The sequence below is a fragment of the Ischnura elegans genome, chromosome 2 (genome assembly GCF_921293095.1).
Source record: "Ischnura elegans chromosome 2, ioIscEleg1.1, whole genome shotgun sequence".
NCBI lineage: Eukaryota > Metazoa > Arthropoda > Insecta > Odonata > Coenagrionidae > Ischnura > Ischnura elegans.
Genome location: NC_060247.1, coordinates 78,607,935 through 78,624,687, shown reverse-complemented (window position 1 = coordinate 78,624,687; position 16,753 = coordinate 78,607,935). Strand labels below are relative to the sequence as shown.

General features: G+C 37.7%; 2 protein-coding genes across 9 annotated transcripts in view; one reads left to right on the top strand and one right to left on the bottom strand.

Moving 5' to 3' along the window:
- Positions 1 to 4,516, top strand: part of LOC124154020 (mitogen-activated protein kinase-binding protein 1) — a 361,316-nt gene extending 356,800 nt beyond the window's left edge. For all 6 annotated transcript variants that reach the window (XM_046527500.1, XM_046527501.1, XM_046527502.1 and 3 more), the window contains 3 exons: positions 969 to 1,077; positions 1,672 to 2,003; positions 3,182 to 4,516. In XM_046527500.1, the coding sequence (XP_046383456.1) occupies positions 969 to 1,077; positions 1,672 to 2,003; positions 3,182 to 3,651 (911 nt within the window). In that variant the 3' untranslated portion in view covers positions 3,652 to 4,516. The remainder of the gene's footprint in view (positions 1 to 968; positions 1,078 to 1,671; positions 2,004 to 3,181) is intronic.
- A 3,562-nt stretch (positions 4,517 to 8,078) lies between these two features.
- LOC124154019 (cytochrome P450 6k1-like) overlaps positions 8,079 to 16,753 on the bottom strand; it is a 32,203-nt gene continuing 23,528 nt past the window's right edge. For all 3 annotated transcript variants that reach the window (XM_046527496.1, XM_046527495.1, XM_046527494.1), the window contains exons 4-8: positions 15,577 to 15,773; positions 14,634 to 14,850; positions 12,096 to 12,317; positions 10,088 to 10,339; positions 8,079 to 8,470 (exon numbers count right to left, since the gene is read on the bottom strand). In XM_046527496.1, the coding sequence (XP_046383452.1) occupies positions 8,283 to 8,470; positions 10,088 to 10,339; positions 12,096 to 12,317; positions 14,634 to 14,850; positions 15,577 to 15,773 (1,076 nt within the window). In that variant the 3' untranslated portion in view covers positions 8,079 to 8,282. The remainder of the gene's footprint in view (positions 8,471 to 10,087; positions 10,340 to 12,095; positions 12,318 to 14,633; positions 14,851 to 15,576; positions 15,774 to 16,753) is intronic.

Here is a 16,753-nt window from a genome sequence, read left to right as displayed (position 1 = left end):
TGGCTAATGTATATTATTTTCTGTGCTCTCGGTTTGTTGGCATTTGCATGTAATGCCATTGTACTCGGGTATTGAATTTTCACGTTCGCTTTCGATGGGAAACAAATCTGATGTATAATGACCAGCAATTATTAATTTTATAATCTCACATGCTCACCATGTTTTTCATTTTTGAAATCTGAAATGTTTTTTAACCCTTAACCGGTGACGTGCGGTCTGAGAGACCGCTGCGTTTCTAAAATTATGAGTATTTTCAAAATTAAGATTTCAAAATATCTATAATTCTCGTTAGCTTCATATTTTTGCATAACAAGGACATCCCACTCTTAAAATTTAACGTTCCGTTTATTAATTTCTGTAAATTTGCAATTGAACTCGATTAGTGGTCTGTGAGACCGCACGTCACTTACTAAGAATGCATCAAGAAAAGGAATAAGCAGGATAAATTTCATGGCTACTTACTACTTAGCCTTCCAACTTTAACATTTAAGGCCTTTTTTGAATCTGGCAAAATATTGATACATAAATATAATAATCATAACTCAAGTGTTTTTGGCATCAGTTTTTTGATCCTGCTTCAAATCACAATTTTTATGACAAATTGGTTCGTATTGGGAGTGTAAAAATTTTAATATAAGTTTTAAAATAGTTAAGCATTCAAAGAAAAACTAAACAATAAAAATGGCATAGCAATATTTTATGAATTTTTGATTTATTGCGGTCTCCCAGACCGCACGTCACTGGTAATGTAACAAGAATTGCACGTCACTGGTTAAGGGTTATAAACTTAGTTTACTTTCTCATAAATCATATTTGATATTTTCAATTATTTAAGTGGCCATAGGCAGTTCTTTCCTTCTTTTTGACAAAACGTGCTTTTTACAAAAATGTTATTTTTATACTTAAATATCATTATAATTTCTAACTACTTGTTTCTAATTTACTTTGAATGTTCGATTTCTTTGTAGGAAACCTGAATCATGTTGGAAATGAAGATTCAAGTTCAGAAGAAGCTGGGCCGAGTGGAGGGAAGAGCTCCTCTGGCCAGCAGAGACCTCGAAGTACAAGCATTGATAGGTATGCATTTTGGTGGCTCAATCAAATATACCTTCATATATTTTGCCACTATTATCTATCTAGAAATTTCCATTGCCATCGTTTAATGATCGAAAAAAAATATTTTAAAAGTTGGTGAATTGAGAATGGTTTTCAAAAGTAATGCAAGAAAAAAATAATTTTCTTTACAGCATGTGTGTGCATGAGTGCAAAGTTATTTACATCATGGGTGACATTTTCCATGAAAAAGTCATTTGGCTTAGCTGGAATTCAAATCCAAATCTCCCAAATGCCAGTCAGATATATGTACTTTCAGATGGCCCGATGGCCATCTGATGATTACTAATTGGAAATCATCTTGGTTCCTTAATGAGACTGACTCGATAGATGTATGATAGGATAGTGATAGTAGTGTCATTACTTTAAATTGAAGTATTCTGAAGCATATAGTTTGATGATTTTTCCTCCCTTCTTTTAAAATTAATGGGAAAAAGTCGATAATGGGTTTCAAAATTGTGAAATTGCGTTACATAGTACAGTTCAGACTGCACAAGATTGGTTTTTCATTCATGTAAAAATTCACCAGCTTATTTATACTGTCATTTATTGTTTCAGTAATTCTGCCGGTACAAGTCCTCCAACTTCAACTGGAGGGACCATGATGCAGCAGCAATCTGGGATGAGGCATTCCAATGCTACAAATCGCAGCACGGGTGCAGCGAGGTCTGCAGGTGATAGGGATTTGGGCCGTACTGCTAGGGAAGTGACACAGCGCTTGACACAACCGTCGTCTGGTGGAACTGGAGGCAGGAGAGTGAATAGGAAGGGAGGAGATGGTGACGGACCTCCAATTCCTGCCCCTAGAGGACCTCTCATGTCCCCAGCAGACGAGAACTCCATGGATCCAAAGAATGCCGATACTATTGGAGATATTGCCAGTGCGCCATGTGAGTAAACTCTCTGTACTCCTCAGATCATTTGTCGACAAATTTACGGTTGTAGAAATTCATATTAATGAGAAACAAACAGCCTTAGTAGCATAAAAAAGCCATAAAGCTCTTGGTAATGAAGTGTAAACATTGAAAACAGTCGAGTGACTTAATTAGTGTGGAACATTACTGTGGCTGTTTGTTTCTTATTTCTATGTACTCCTTTCACCATTTATGAATGTTATTAAGAAAAGCTTTTGCTGAGCCACCTGTTAATAGTGATAGATAGATCTTTAACGCCAACTATATTTATTTGTATTTTTGATAATGATGTATTTCAGTCTAAAAAAATCATTTACATTGAGTTAAAGTTCTCATCTCCGTGTAAACATAATATGTTTTTCCTCAAAGTCCCTCTTTGGACAATTGGGGGTGACAATAAATAGAAAGTGTTCAGAAATTGCCTATAACCATAAGTGTCAGGTGTAGGTCCTCCCCAAGACTCAAGAAAAATTGTGATTTTTTCCTATTAGGAGGGGAATACCTGCCCACACGTTCAACTGTGGCATAATGAGCTGCGGTACACACGACATGTATTCGTCTTTGTGTGGGTCTAATTCATTCCAGAAAAAAATTGGCCAGTACCTGTTATGTTTTATAGCTATGTTCCTGAAAGAAGGATTATCAAAAATGTATTTAATTTCATTCTATCTTAGGTGGAAAATTTCTCGTTAACAATGATAATTTAGCTAATTCACAACTGATTTTCCTCTTTAAAATATTTTATGTGAAGAAAATAGGCAACCTTGTTTTTAAATAATCAAAAAGTATTGTCTATTATTCTGATAATACGTCATAAACTGTTAGCGTGCTGAATTAGCTGTTGTTGGATTATTTTGTATTACTTCCATTGCCAGTCGTACCAAGTGGACTCCTTTTCCTACACTCCCTCTCTATCATACTATATTCTCCTCAAAACACATGTTGCAATGGAAAAGGTTTCAAAAGATGCAGGGGAATCATGACACTGAAACATAAATAAAAAATTAGCAAAGAGGGATGATCATGAGTCTACTGTATTATGTTTGCATAATAAAAAGTATCTTTGTACCCATAAAAATGATTTGCAATGAAAGCCTTGAAATTGTAACTCACTTTTTATTCTCTCTCATCCTCTTGTATTTTTGTCATTGCAGTGACGTTAGAGCTGTGTTCAAGTGTGGTGGAGAGGCTGAATAGGTCGGCTGATGCTGTTGTACACCTGCACAAGCGGATATCCCTCTTGGAAGGGGGCACAACGCCACAGCACCAGCAGAGCCCAGTCCTGTTGCGCACAATCGAAGAGGGTGTTGTCCAGGCACAGGAAACACTTCGACTTATTTGCGATCCGCAAACAATGTCTTCCGCCCCCTTGGCCCACTTCCCCCAAATGTCCGAAGTGAACCCCAAGCACAGAGACTTCCCCTCCCTCCCCATGATCCCCACCAACCTAGGAGCACCAGGCCAAGGGGTTGACCCAGGGAACCCTGCTGTGGTGCAAATGATGCAGCAGTATTCGGACATGCTCCTCTCATTAGTGCAGCAAAGGATGGGAGGCTCTGTCCCTCCGCCTGCACAGAAGCAATCTCAAATGGCTGAAGGAGGTTCTGGTCAAGGATCTAGCTAGGAGCATTCTACGAGTGGGGTGAAATCACACGGTAGTTGGTTTTCCACTGCTTAATATCCCTGCTCGTGGGTACCTTAAGCAGTGAGTTCTTGTGAGACAAGAGGAAGTATTTAGCATTCAAGAGGAAAGTGTATCGTGTTGAAGAGGAAAGTATCTTGTGTTTGGTTATTTGCCGTTGAGGATCGTATGGAGATAATGAAAAAGTAGACAAGTTGCTGGAATGTGAGAAAAATTGAAGGAACTGCTTCAAGTGTCAAATGATTTTTTAGGATGAAGATATATCCTGTTAGCACATCACTAATGTAGAAAAATGTCAGACTGTTGGATGGGAAATCATAACTACCTCTGATGACCACCTATTGAATCATGCTCTCAAGAAGACTGGTGTTATTTCCCAGTGTTGCGAGGTTATGTATGGACTCATAATATTAAAGAGATAACTGTATGTTGGATATGTGGACTCTAACAATTATTGATTATGTAACGTGATTATTTTAAACTACTTTAGCACCTAAAATGCAGAGAAGTGTTATGCCAAGACTGATGAATGTAAAATTGATAAATGGATGAGCACAAAGAATATTGCTGTTTCGTAATGCAATTGTTTTGTGGTAGTGTGGATGAATATATTGTTGACAGACGCTCTTTGATTACTGTCTTCCGCGTTGTCAGTTTGTGCCTCAATGGTATGAAGTCCCTTGTTACATAACATGTAGATAATCATGTGCTCAAGATTAAATGTGAAAATATGTCTTGAGTATGTTGAATTGGAGCACAAATGAAGTGTAATAATGTAACGTGAAAATGTTTCTTACCCTAGCCCTGTAGATCAGACTATTTAAACCAATTAAAATTTTGATTTGAACTTTCATGTCTCTTTCTCATGCCTAAGTCAGTGATATGTATTTAATTCATATTATTAATTACTTTAGCGATATCTCTAATTATGCATAATGCATTAAATGCTTTCAATGGCTTTCCTATTTTTGATAATGGAAGTGGCCTGAAATCCTAGATTGGTCCTTTGAGTGATTATGTGGAGCTGTACGGTATTCCCAGATTAACTGGTGATTATGTGTTTTTTAAGCTGAGAATTATGGAATTTTAATGATGAAATGAGCAGCTTAAAAGTAATTTTAATTTAACTTATAAGATATTTTTCTCTGTTGATTTTTCGCACAATTTGTGCATTTCGGGTGACTTTAAAGTTATCACTGTGACTAGTCATGGTATACTTAAAATTTTAAGTAATTAATTGACTTATTCCGCTTGGTCTATACCTGCCTGTACTACAATTTGTGAACTTTTCTTAGAGCACACCTTTTCTTGCCAACATCCCAAAGAGGAAAACTTTTCATCAAAGTTCACCGGGGATGGACCCTCATCAGTCACTTGGACTGAAGTACATATGTACTTTGAATGATCGTGGCAAAGACTTTTTCCTCATAATTTCATTTGAAATGTTAAAATAGGAACCCATGAATCGCTTGTTTTTAAAACAGGTTAAGTGACATTTTGTTTCTTCCTGGCTGTTTAAAGAAATGCTTGAATGAAGGATAAGAAATGTATTAATTTGCTATGCGTGAATCTTAAAGGTTTTTAACTATCCTGGAAGCATATGCAACACAACTTACATTAAATATCCTTGAAGTATACTTCCAGTATACAGAAGGTTTCATTATGACAATAGGTCACTAGGCATGAAAAGGTACAAGTTCACGAGCATTTATTTCATCTTATATACATAGGCTCCATGCAAATTCTAGTTTTTCTCCCACTTTCCACTGGATGAGTATCTAAATATAATTGAAATTGCAAGTGAATCATATTTTCCTCGCCTTGCCATTGTTCATTACTTTCGCTTAACTGTGCCAGCATGTAAGAGGAAAGAGCAAAGTGCCACGCTTTGGCGGATAAGTGTATTTGATTTTGGGGGTGATTCATCACTTTCCGCATCGCCTCGGTGGTATGCAATTCCTCTCTGCGATAGTGCGTTCGAGGTACGATATGCATAGCCAGGTAATTATTAAAGTATTCTACCGATTTAGGCACGTTTCCATGGAGTACTTCAGAATCGTTTTGGCAGCCTCACTTTCCTTCATGTACTTCACTCTTCAAAACACTGTAAATTCTCCCTTACATTCTATCTTAAAATCCTACTCCTTCTTACTCTCCCTCGTTTACCCACGATTATACCCTCTAACACTTTTTTCAACATACCCTCTCCGAAAAGAACTCGCTCCATCCGTGCCCTCTGTCTCCTCCGTATCTCATTGGCTATATTAGATATTCATCAATCATTTTTAAACGTCTTTTTTTTTAGCTAGTGAGATAAAGACTTTCATTGGAGAGTCACCTTTTCAATTTTTACAGAAATTACGAGGGCGGCCAACCCCTCCTACCCTCTATTCCCGAATCCCTCCTTACTCCGCCGCTGCTGCCGCGGACACGGGACTGAGGATTGTGGCGCCACTCCAGTATCAAACGATGCGATTTCCGGCAGCTGGCACGTATGGCGGTCGCCTAAGGCAGCGTTTCGGCGTTAAGGAATCGAGATGCGACGTTGAAATTAAGTTCAAATTTAATTTTAACGTCGTTTTTTGAAAGCTGAGGTTCAATTTTTTATTTTAAGTTAAATTTTGCATTCTAGGGACTCATAATTAGTATATATTACCACAGAAAACATTTTGCGCGAGTACATGCATCTGTATCATATAATACGCTGAAGGTTCCGCAAAATAAAAAAAATAAAAAAATAAAAATCCGCCAAATATCTGCACATGCAGTTATTGCAAATAAAAATTACGCAAGTGCGTTAAAGTAGAAGTATTCGAACCGTACGTTACACATAATTCGTCGGAATATATTGCTCGCGTATGAAAATCGGCCATTTTTTCCAATGACCATTCCCCAATTGGGATATTTCAAGGTAAAAATTGGACATGAATTACGAGTTATCAATCTCATTAAGAAACCAATTAGTAGTTAAGTCTAGCCATTCTACGTTGATCAGAGCGAGTTCGATTTTGAAGTGGAACTTCTCATCCGGAGTCAGAGCTTCCGAGAGAGAACTGAGAAATGCATGGTTCGAAAAAGGTTTACTTCCCCAAGAGGTGTTATTTTACAACAATTGTTCGATCTAATTCATAAACTCTTATTTGGAAAAATTTAGAATTCCGAAAACCGGTGTGCAGTTTCGCTTGTTAAAATGAATTCCAATTGCGATATAGGGTTGAAACTTTCGCACCGTTGCAACGGCTTCCATTTCCTCCAGACAACGCGTAGTGGACGCACTTATATTACGTGGAATATAATGGAAGCAGTTTCTCACTCGTTGATTCACCCATACTCAGCGTTCAAAATTCTTTAGCAAAATTCCTATAAATCCAATAAATTATAGAAAATTGACCCCCGAAAACCTTCGTGAAAGCAGTTATATTCGAAACTGCATCCACTTAATAAGTATTAGCACCCAATATTGCGCGAATCCGTCAAAAGTTTCACATGTCTAGGTCCGCGTAATTGTTCTTGCTCTTGCTAAGAGCCTTCATGCCTGCTTTCCTCCATTGCTTCTTCCCACACAGACAATTAATTTTAAAACATTCGGCTTTGGAAAAGTGTTGACGATAGTGTGAAGAAGTACCTACTTGTTTTTTTGAACCCTTACCGATATTCCCAACTTTCGCTCCAAGTATTGCTGAATTTCCCTCTACGACCGAAGAAAACTGTAGAATTTCGGACTATAAAATACGTATGACCCAATTAAAACGTTTAATATTTCAAAACTACCGCGTGAACGGCGGTTAAAATTACTTGATCCGCCATGAATTAAAATTCCGTGGATAAATTCCTTGGATCGGAAATCTATCTAAGGACTTTTGGCCTAACGTTTGTTCAGCCTTGCCTTGGGAAACCAAGGAATGAAAACCAAACATTTTGGATAGCGCAGTGGCCCGGTAAGCTGTAGCTGTTCACCGTAGTTCCAATCCTGGACCATTAATTTTTCTCCTAGCAATTCATGTAAAATAGAAATGATTTGAAGAAGTATTCCCGACCTCAATTAAAATTTTATACAATAATCCCTCCACTTTTCTTCAATGCCGACCTTTAGCTATCATTCCAAGTGCTATGGAGTGTAGGTGACTAATACTGTTACAGTTACATCAGTCTTCGTTGCAGCTGCGTTTTTCATCGTGGTAATTTTAGGGTGATTGGGCCAAGGCCGTTAATAGAAAAAATTCTGGGGTGTTTCATTTGTAGGAGGCAGTTTCATTACGGGAAAGAGTTATGTTATCATTTGATAACATACCTTCTGAAAATTCTTAGAATGGGTGAGAACCCCTTGACCCTTCCCACTGTTGGGCACAGCCTTGGCTGAAGTGAATAGGGCTTGTCTTGTAAATAGTGGAATGAAAAAAATCATCTGATTCTTGAAAAATTAATTAATTTTATTATACATCCTTGACATGTACCTAGTCATTCCCACAAGGGGAATCAATTTTTTAATGAAACAACGCTCCTGCTTTCCTATAGGAACGCTTTGGAATACTATTAATAATTAGGTATCAATAATTATTTTGAGCGGTAAAATATTTTATACCGTAAAATGTTCGATTGTAAGATTTCATTGGCTACGACGCGGCCGAAGTTTCTCTCTTGTGGACTGTCAACAGAAGACCTTCGGCTGGGGCGATTATGAAGGATTTCATGTCGTACGGCAGCTCCTTCATCTCTTTCAGCTTGTCTGGAACCGAGAATCGCACCTTGGAGAGCATGCTCACCAGGCTGCTTTTGATTTGCATCTCCGCAAATCTCATCCCTGAAAAGCATAGAAGTTCGTCTTACGGGCGTGAAATATGCAGCCCATAAACACTTTTCCTTAAACGGTTGCCAAGTGTAAGATAAAAATTATTTAAAATAGACTCGTGAGGCTAATTTTCTGCTTTGGAAGACTTCTACCAATAAAATTTATGTAATTATGTAACTGATTTCCTCAGGCTTAACGACTTAAAATATTTCCATTATGGAAAATAAAATAATAAAAATTTGTTAGGTTTACTCGCATATTTTAATATATAACTCCTTATTGCAAAAAGATACGACCAAAATATAGCCAACCTATGAATATGTAGGTAATTTAAACGACATGTATAATTTTACGTAACCTCGCAAATATAAATTGATTATCGCAAATAACAGAAATAATTTTTATAGAAGGCCAACAGCATCGGGTACAATGTAGCGATCATCATAAGGAATTAGCGAATGGTCTCTCTCATAATTCTTGGCATAAGTACCCTGTTGTCTGAAAAGTGATATAGAACGAGCAATACCAACAAAGAATAATGGAGAGATAGAGCGAGCCAAGTCAAGAGTCAACAAACTCCGAGAGCAAACCCTGAAACACGACCGCACGCAGTGGCGGGGAATCAAACACTGCGAACTAAAATTGAAAATATATATGCTTCTTAATTTTTACGGACTTCAACTGAATGAGGGCTCAAAAATAGTAGATTAGAAGAGCGATTTAAAGTGTAATAGCACGGCGCGGAGCTAAGCGAGGTGGAGAAATCAAAATAATGCAGCAAGCTAAAAATCGAAAATCGATCGGCTAAAATCGATTTAGATTGACATTTCAAAACAAAAATTCGACTTCGATAAAATCGAAAATCGTAGGGAGATAATTAAGTTTTCGACAACAATCGAAATCGATTTTTCGATCCCAATAAACCACATTTCCATTTATTAGTGCTATGATTAGTTCCATTAATTTTTCCGAAATGATCGTTGCGGACAATATCGTTTGTGTCCATCGCTCATAAAATTCTCTCTGATATTTCCTTGGGACCACTTAGTTTACGTCTGCAGAGATTCACGCTTCGGCGTTGTCAACCCTCTCTATCTCTCTACCTCCATCTCTCTCTCCTCGTGTCATCAATGTTTCAACCAAGATTGATGAGCTATTATGATCAATGAGCAGAATGAAGTACTCAATCATGCAAATCTATTCCTTCATGAGCTTTGTGATTTACCTTTGGTTTTATCTCTGCCATTATCAGCTACTTTACAACCCTTACATAGGGGAAAACTGTCGGTAAGAAAAAAGCAATTTAGCTTCTTAAAATCTTAATTATGAATGGTAGATGTATTTAATATCGTAAAGCAACGGTAAAATTTGCTGCATAAATAAATAAATATTTCTCCGTAAACATTTTAAGACAAAGCGAAATCTTTTCTTATCATCTTTCCCAGTTAATAATACGAGGCAATACGAGCAGAAAGAATAGGTTTTGAAAGACTGAGGCAAACCATTTAACATGGCCGCACAATTCTTGAGTGCTTCACGACGATTAAAACAAAACCTGAGTTTGCTTTATTGGAAAATTTTGAGCGTGTATGCGGGAAATTCATCCCAGAAACAAGTTACGGTTCTCACCTATGCATAATCTTGGTCCTTCTCCGAATGGCATGTAAGTGCAGCTTGGGCGATCATCCTTGCTGTCTCCGCTGAAGCGTTCTGGATCGAATTTGTAGGGGTCCTTGTAGTACTTGGGGTCATAGTGGATGCCCAGCACAGGCACTAGGACGTGCATACCCTTTGGGATAACCAGGTTGTACTCTGGGTTGCGGTACTCCTCCGTACAGCACCTATCCAACGCGGAAAGGGTCGGATATTTCCTAAGAGTCTCTGCAAAAAAGGTAAAATTGTTTGGAAAGGATAAAAAATGAGTTTCTTATGTATCGTACGACAAAACCCTTACCTGAAAAGTAAATGAAAAGTCTAAAAGCATCACAATTTTAAATTTAAAACTTATATTCGAGTCACCGAGTCAATTCTTTAATGAACGCAGCTAAGCTGCTGATTCAAATAAAAGTAACTTACTACATTTACCTATTTTAAATTCTGGTATTACTATGAGCTCATTGATTAATTTTTTAACTACTCTTGAAATTGGTAATCATCGCATGCAATTCTGAATACGAACTTATTTCATTTCTCTTTGTTTCGGTCAACTATTCAAAGGCTCTGATTAGGTACCCAGGAGAACTGTATTGGTATTTTTCTCAGAGATTCCTTGGTTTTCAAAAAACTGAAAATTGCTAAAAAATGTAAAATTATCAGTAAAATGAAAATGCTAAGAGGAAATGAAGTTTTCTAATAATAGCATTTCACCAATTTGGGTGTGGATTGTATTTTACCTCTCAAATATTTTTTCCATTCGCGTTATACATATTCAGATGTAGTTGAAAATCTATTGTGATGAAGCTGCTGCTTTTCATCTCTAGCTCAATTTGATGATAATTCCAATTATTGATTCAATTTTTTTATCCATTGAATAGAATTATGGAGGAAGATGAGTATTAAAATGGATGCAAAATGCAAGTTAGTTCTTATATCCAACTATTAGATCATAATATTCTTCTAACACTTTTTGCTTTAAATTTTTAAATTCATGCTTCTTAACAACTGCTATTCCATCAACTAAACTCTGAAATATTTTTTATCTTTCGACATACACCCATGGGTGGCGGCATCAACGTGGAACCCACGTTGAATCCCCGTTGACTGTGGATGTATGGTGGTGGTGGATATTGTGTGGCTGGACCAACGTGGAATCCACGTTGACTTCAAGTGGATTATAGTGATTAGTATAAATTATTTTACGGAATTTCTTGCTCGAGTAACATAGCTCTTTGGTGACATTGCGTCATTAATCATCCTGAAACCACGCTAGTTATGTGAAAAGGCATCGCATACTTTATTTCTAACCTATGCTATTCGTGGAAAGGCAACCCTGAGAGCACTTAAAAAATTATAGACATATAAAAGCTGTCTATTTCGAGTCTACAGGTAACTTAAAACGATACAAGTGCGATGTAGACCATGAATATACACGAGATATCCTCATTATCTGGTATTAATATTTTATTGGCTTCGTCGTTATGTAAATTTATGTTTAAAAATTCAGATATTTTCTCTCGATTTAAATTTATTTGAGATTTCAGCATTATTATTTATTCTTTTTTGTGGTCCTATATGATCACAAGATACTTTTTTAAACCACTTTTTTATCTATTTTAGTAACCACCAAAGCGATTTAACAATGCTGCATTTAAAATAGGAATACCTATACGGTATCCTTGTATTCCAAAATTCTCTTGTGTGATTTTTTTAATCGATTCAATTGGTCTTTAGAAAAATCTTCTGCATCCTTTTTGAAAATAAAATATTCTTTCCTATCTGCCACGTGAGCCGCGTATGATATTTAAGGAATAACTGTATTGTAGCCAAAGGTGAAAAACATGATAAATCGAGCCGTTACACTTTCGTAATCGGTTTACCTTACGCCATATTATCATATACCTCATTGCATATCGTATCGTATATCATTTTACCTCAGCCATCCCATTGAAAAATTATTTTTTTTGGTGTCATTACTCACCATTTACTACCATGTCTAAGTACGGCATGCTTCGTAGAGTGTCATAATCGATCTCTCCATTGTGCTTCTTTCGCGTCTCGTCTATTTCGTTGATGAGCTTCTCCTGGCAATCGAGGTTCCTTGCGAGCTCCAACAATGCCCAATTCAGCGCCGTGGACGACGTCTCGAAGCCAGCGATGTAGAACGACAGCGCGTGCGCCACAAATGATTCTCCGCCATAGTCTGCAAATGGCAAATGTCATAGTAGTGAATAATTAAGTGAAGGTATTTCAATGGCCAGAATTATTTCTTTTTTAGTTGGTATTTATTTTCGGAGAACAATGTGATGGCAGATTCTTGGAAAGTAAGCTTTTATGTCTCTGCTTTTACATGAAATCGGCAAGTTAGGAAGGGAAAGAAGTTAGCTTAAACAGAGATACAGTTGAAGTTGCTCCTTCATTCTAAAAAAATATTGGCTACCTTTTTGGGAATGCACCATATAATTGTTACCGTGACTTTTTTCCACTGGAAGGGTTAGACTGCGGATGAAGTGCTGATGTGGAGGGTAGCTGCAGGTCAAAATTTACCCACAGATAAAATCATGGGCCCTAGTTTGATAATCGCGGGGTAACAACGATGGTGACACAGTCGTTATTATTATAAAAGATAATTTATTTCGGTATTTACTTATAGCTATAAAAATTTATACAACCCCGCTTTCCTCACGCATCATGGGCATTATCGAAAGCTTTAAGGCCTAATTCAAGGTCATGATCTTATAGTTCTTCAAAATGGACCCCTCGCATTGATTTTAGAATAAAAAAATCCATCTATAAAAGGACAAAGGAACCTAAACTATCATCTTCATCTGGCCGGAGAAAAATTTTCACAGTGAGAGTTTCTACTCTCATACTTCATAAGCCATATCTACCTCTGGTCAATTATGCGTTACGATTATAATATCGACTCATTCCACATCAGTTCAACAAACGTCTGTCTTTCAGGGTCTCAGATTTAAATGAAAATTTATGTGTGGGTCTATATTCACCTCAAAATAAATACCCTTAGACTGTGAATATGAGGATGTGAGCCCTTCGGCCCTGAATAGAAATGGTATAATGAAGTGCTCCAATAGCCGAAACATATTGCACTGGCCAGTTTTACACCGACCGGGCCGTACTAAGCCGTGTATGACATCATGGGCTACTCTTAGGTCGAAGGGAGATAGGAGGAGTTCGGGTTCGGCCCACCGCTACCTTAGCTGCCTTGCCGATCAAACTGAAATACCCATTTTCGTCCCTCTGAAGGCTGGATACAAGGTGACTGCGCACAGAAGATCCAATGCCATCAGCAGCGTGAGTGGCGACTTTTGTGAACCCATTAAAATGAGCGGTGGGTAACAACATATTTAGAGACAGTTTAGAGGATCCTCTTTAGTAATATTCGTGGTCGGATATAAAAGGAGCGTGACCTCCCGTCCCGGGGCCATTTTCTGGAGACGTACTCTTCGTGCAACGATGATATGGAGCCCATTGGAGGGAGAAACGGAACTAAGCTGCTGCCGGAAGATCACAGCGCACTTGCAAGGTACCGTCAACGCCAGTCATTTCATTCCTTTCCTCCGCCCTCATTGGTGTCTAAAGGAATGGTTACACGATACATTAACACGCACACATTAATGTCTAGAATTATGAATGCGTGGATGAACATGAATATAGACCGTGTAACCACTCATCTTGTGCCCGTTCGTTCCACACGCGTTTCAATAGTGGCGTAGCCTACGTTAAGAATAACGTAGGCTAAGGTATTGGTCCACGGGCAGAGGCGTAACTATGGGGAGGATTAAGGGAGAGATCCCGCCTAAAGCCTTAGAAAAATAAAACAAAATTGTTAAAAACTAAAGTCTAATTTTGACATTCTGTCTGCATCTGCTTAAAGTCAAAGATAATTTATAAATGTTGTAAAATATATTTCTAGGAATGAAATTTTTCAAGAATTTTCCCCGAATCCCCGCTGTCTGGGTGGAGGGGGGGGGTCACCCCTCCAGGCCCCCTCATCCCCCCAAAGCATATTTCTAGTTACGCCACTGTCTGCGGGAATGGAGTGAAGACCATAGACAACAAACAGTCTCTCAACCGGCAAGCCTTGACTCTCACTCACAATCCCAGACAATACAGAATACACCCTCCCAGAGAAACTTCCGAAGGCTAAAAATTCCCGGAGATTAAGCTCAAATGAGCAGGTCAAGATGTAATGTTAAGAAAAATGAAGTTGGAATAGTGCAATTTCGGTCTCCAATGGGCCTTTTTCAACGCGGAGGTATGAAAGCTTCTCAACAACACAAGGTTGAAGTGATGACACAGGGTCGAATCACTTTAACCCTGTGTTGTCGTTTAACTCTGTGAAGTTTATTTCCAGCAGCGGAAAATTAGCTGTCCTGATATGTGAATGACTTACTAAAGGTCTGATTCAGGTCTGTTACTTGATTGAGGAAGCGGAGGCAATAAAGGATAATAGGAAGTGAATCGGTGTATGGAATCCTGTTATCGTGTTACTTACGTTCCGCAATTTTCGCTTTGTCCCCATCGGTATCCGCTTTGACTTGCTTTTTGTCCTCTCCAATATCGTACACTTTTCCGTTGTTCTTCAGTTGTATCAGCATGTCCATGTAGTCACCCCGCTGAATGTTCTTTTCCTCTCGTTCCTTTACAACACCCCACACAAGGTGGTGGAAAAAATCTGCCACATCTTTCTTGACAAACACAGATCCAGTGAACTAGAATAAAAATATTAAAAACTAGATTCGATTGAAGCTATTTGCATTGTAAACCACATGAAATGGCATTTTGTATACGGAATAAGATATGCATTTTTTCAATCTTTTTGACATATCTGCATTTAAGTTGATTTTCGTAAAAACCATAATCCTCGGTACTCATGAATTTTATCAATGTATAATTAGTTTATAAGGCAATGTTAGGGTACAATTGAATGGCAAAATCGGAAAGGGAAGGCATCGAAAGAAATAAATGGAACAGGTAAAGAAGGACGTGAAAGAGGAGAAACGCGTATATGGGGAAAGATTAGCTGATAAGATAATTGAGTGAGTCAAACCATTTATAGGATTCAATATTACATTCCATTTCTAGCGTGTACGTCTGCGTTGTTTGACTCGAAGTTTCTCGTTTTTTCTCGTTTGTGTCTCCTGACGACGTTCGCATCAGGAGGAACGAAACATCGAGTTAAACATAAAGCACGCAGACATACACCCAAAAATGGAATGTAATAGTGCTTCTAATCGCTGCGGAAACCTTAAAACCAATATTATGAATATTCACCAGTGATGACGATGATGAATCAACGCGTTGTGGGTGACACGTCCACCAGAAAATGTTCGCCTCATTTAAAACTTTACTGTCATGATGAAGAAGTATACGTAAATGTGAATGAAAAAAGATGATGAAAACAGTTTTGCCTTACTTCTTCACGGTGTTCCACTCACCTTTACTAAAGATGAAAACTGGAAAACAATCATCGTGTCCAATGCATGCCGGAAATTCCTGTCGAAAAGCTTCAGTCCCATGTTGAAGAACTTATTGCCAGGGTCCTCTAAGGAATTCGTTTCGATGCCGAAAGCGCAGGAGGCAATTACGTCCGTGGTATATCGAGCGGCGTGGAACCTCGCGTCAACCTTTGGGTCTGTTCATTGAAGTCAAAATGAAACTGATTTAAATTCATCATTGATACATATATTTACCCATCCATGTAAGAAAAATTCATCCTTCCTCAACGATTATGGATACCTCGAATTAAATAAAATCACTGGCGAATATGCTTATGCAAATTTTAATGTATTTGATAGAAGAAAATGCTGTGAAGGACATAGGGCTACGTAGTGGGCCGTAAAAATAAACAAGAGTCATAGTTGAAGTTCAGGATACGGCTAAAAGATATGGTTTATTGTTAGAAAGCTACCAAAAATTTCTCACTTATTAAAGTTTGAGTATTAAAGTTAAATAATTAAACGAAATGAAGTTAATAATATAGATGATACCTTATGGTATCATTAGCTTGACGCGGGTTTCATAACATAGTTTCGTTTTCATGTCAATGAAGTAACTATGATATCCGGGTCATGCTTTTTTAAAATATATTAGTGAGCCTTACAAAATTTATTTTATAATTTTCCGTGAAGTTAGTAATGAACGCGAACGAATGATTTCAAATTTTCAAAGTTAACGCTCTGAAAAGTAAGAATTATATAAAATATTTAATTTTGTCTTTAATGATTAATAAGTCACCGCCATTTTTTCGCTATTCCTCACATGTTTAGGGTCATTATTCTAAGCACGTGACTCCTATCGAAATTTGGAATGTTCGCATTTAACTACTCAGAGTCCATATAGAACTGACCTACGTATGCAAACAAAACGATAATAAACATCAAATTTCCCATGACCGTCGTCCTTTAAAGGAGTTTTTCAGTTACTTGTAGCATTTAAAGGTGCTTTTTGCCTGCATAGCGCATTGTGAAGCTTTACTGGTGACAGGGAAACCGATAAAAGGCAATGATTAATCTGAGTAAAAGTGCCGGGCTAAAACATGAGATATTTCATTTTAAGAATTTAAGAGATATGTGCTTAGTAGTTGGTTAGTTTGCCTAGTAACGTATCTCCTTG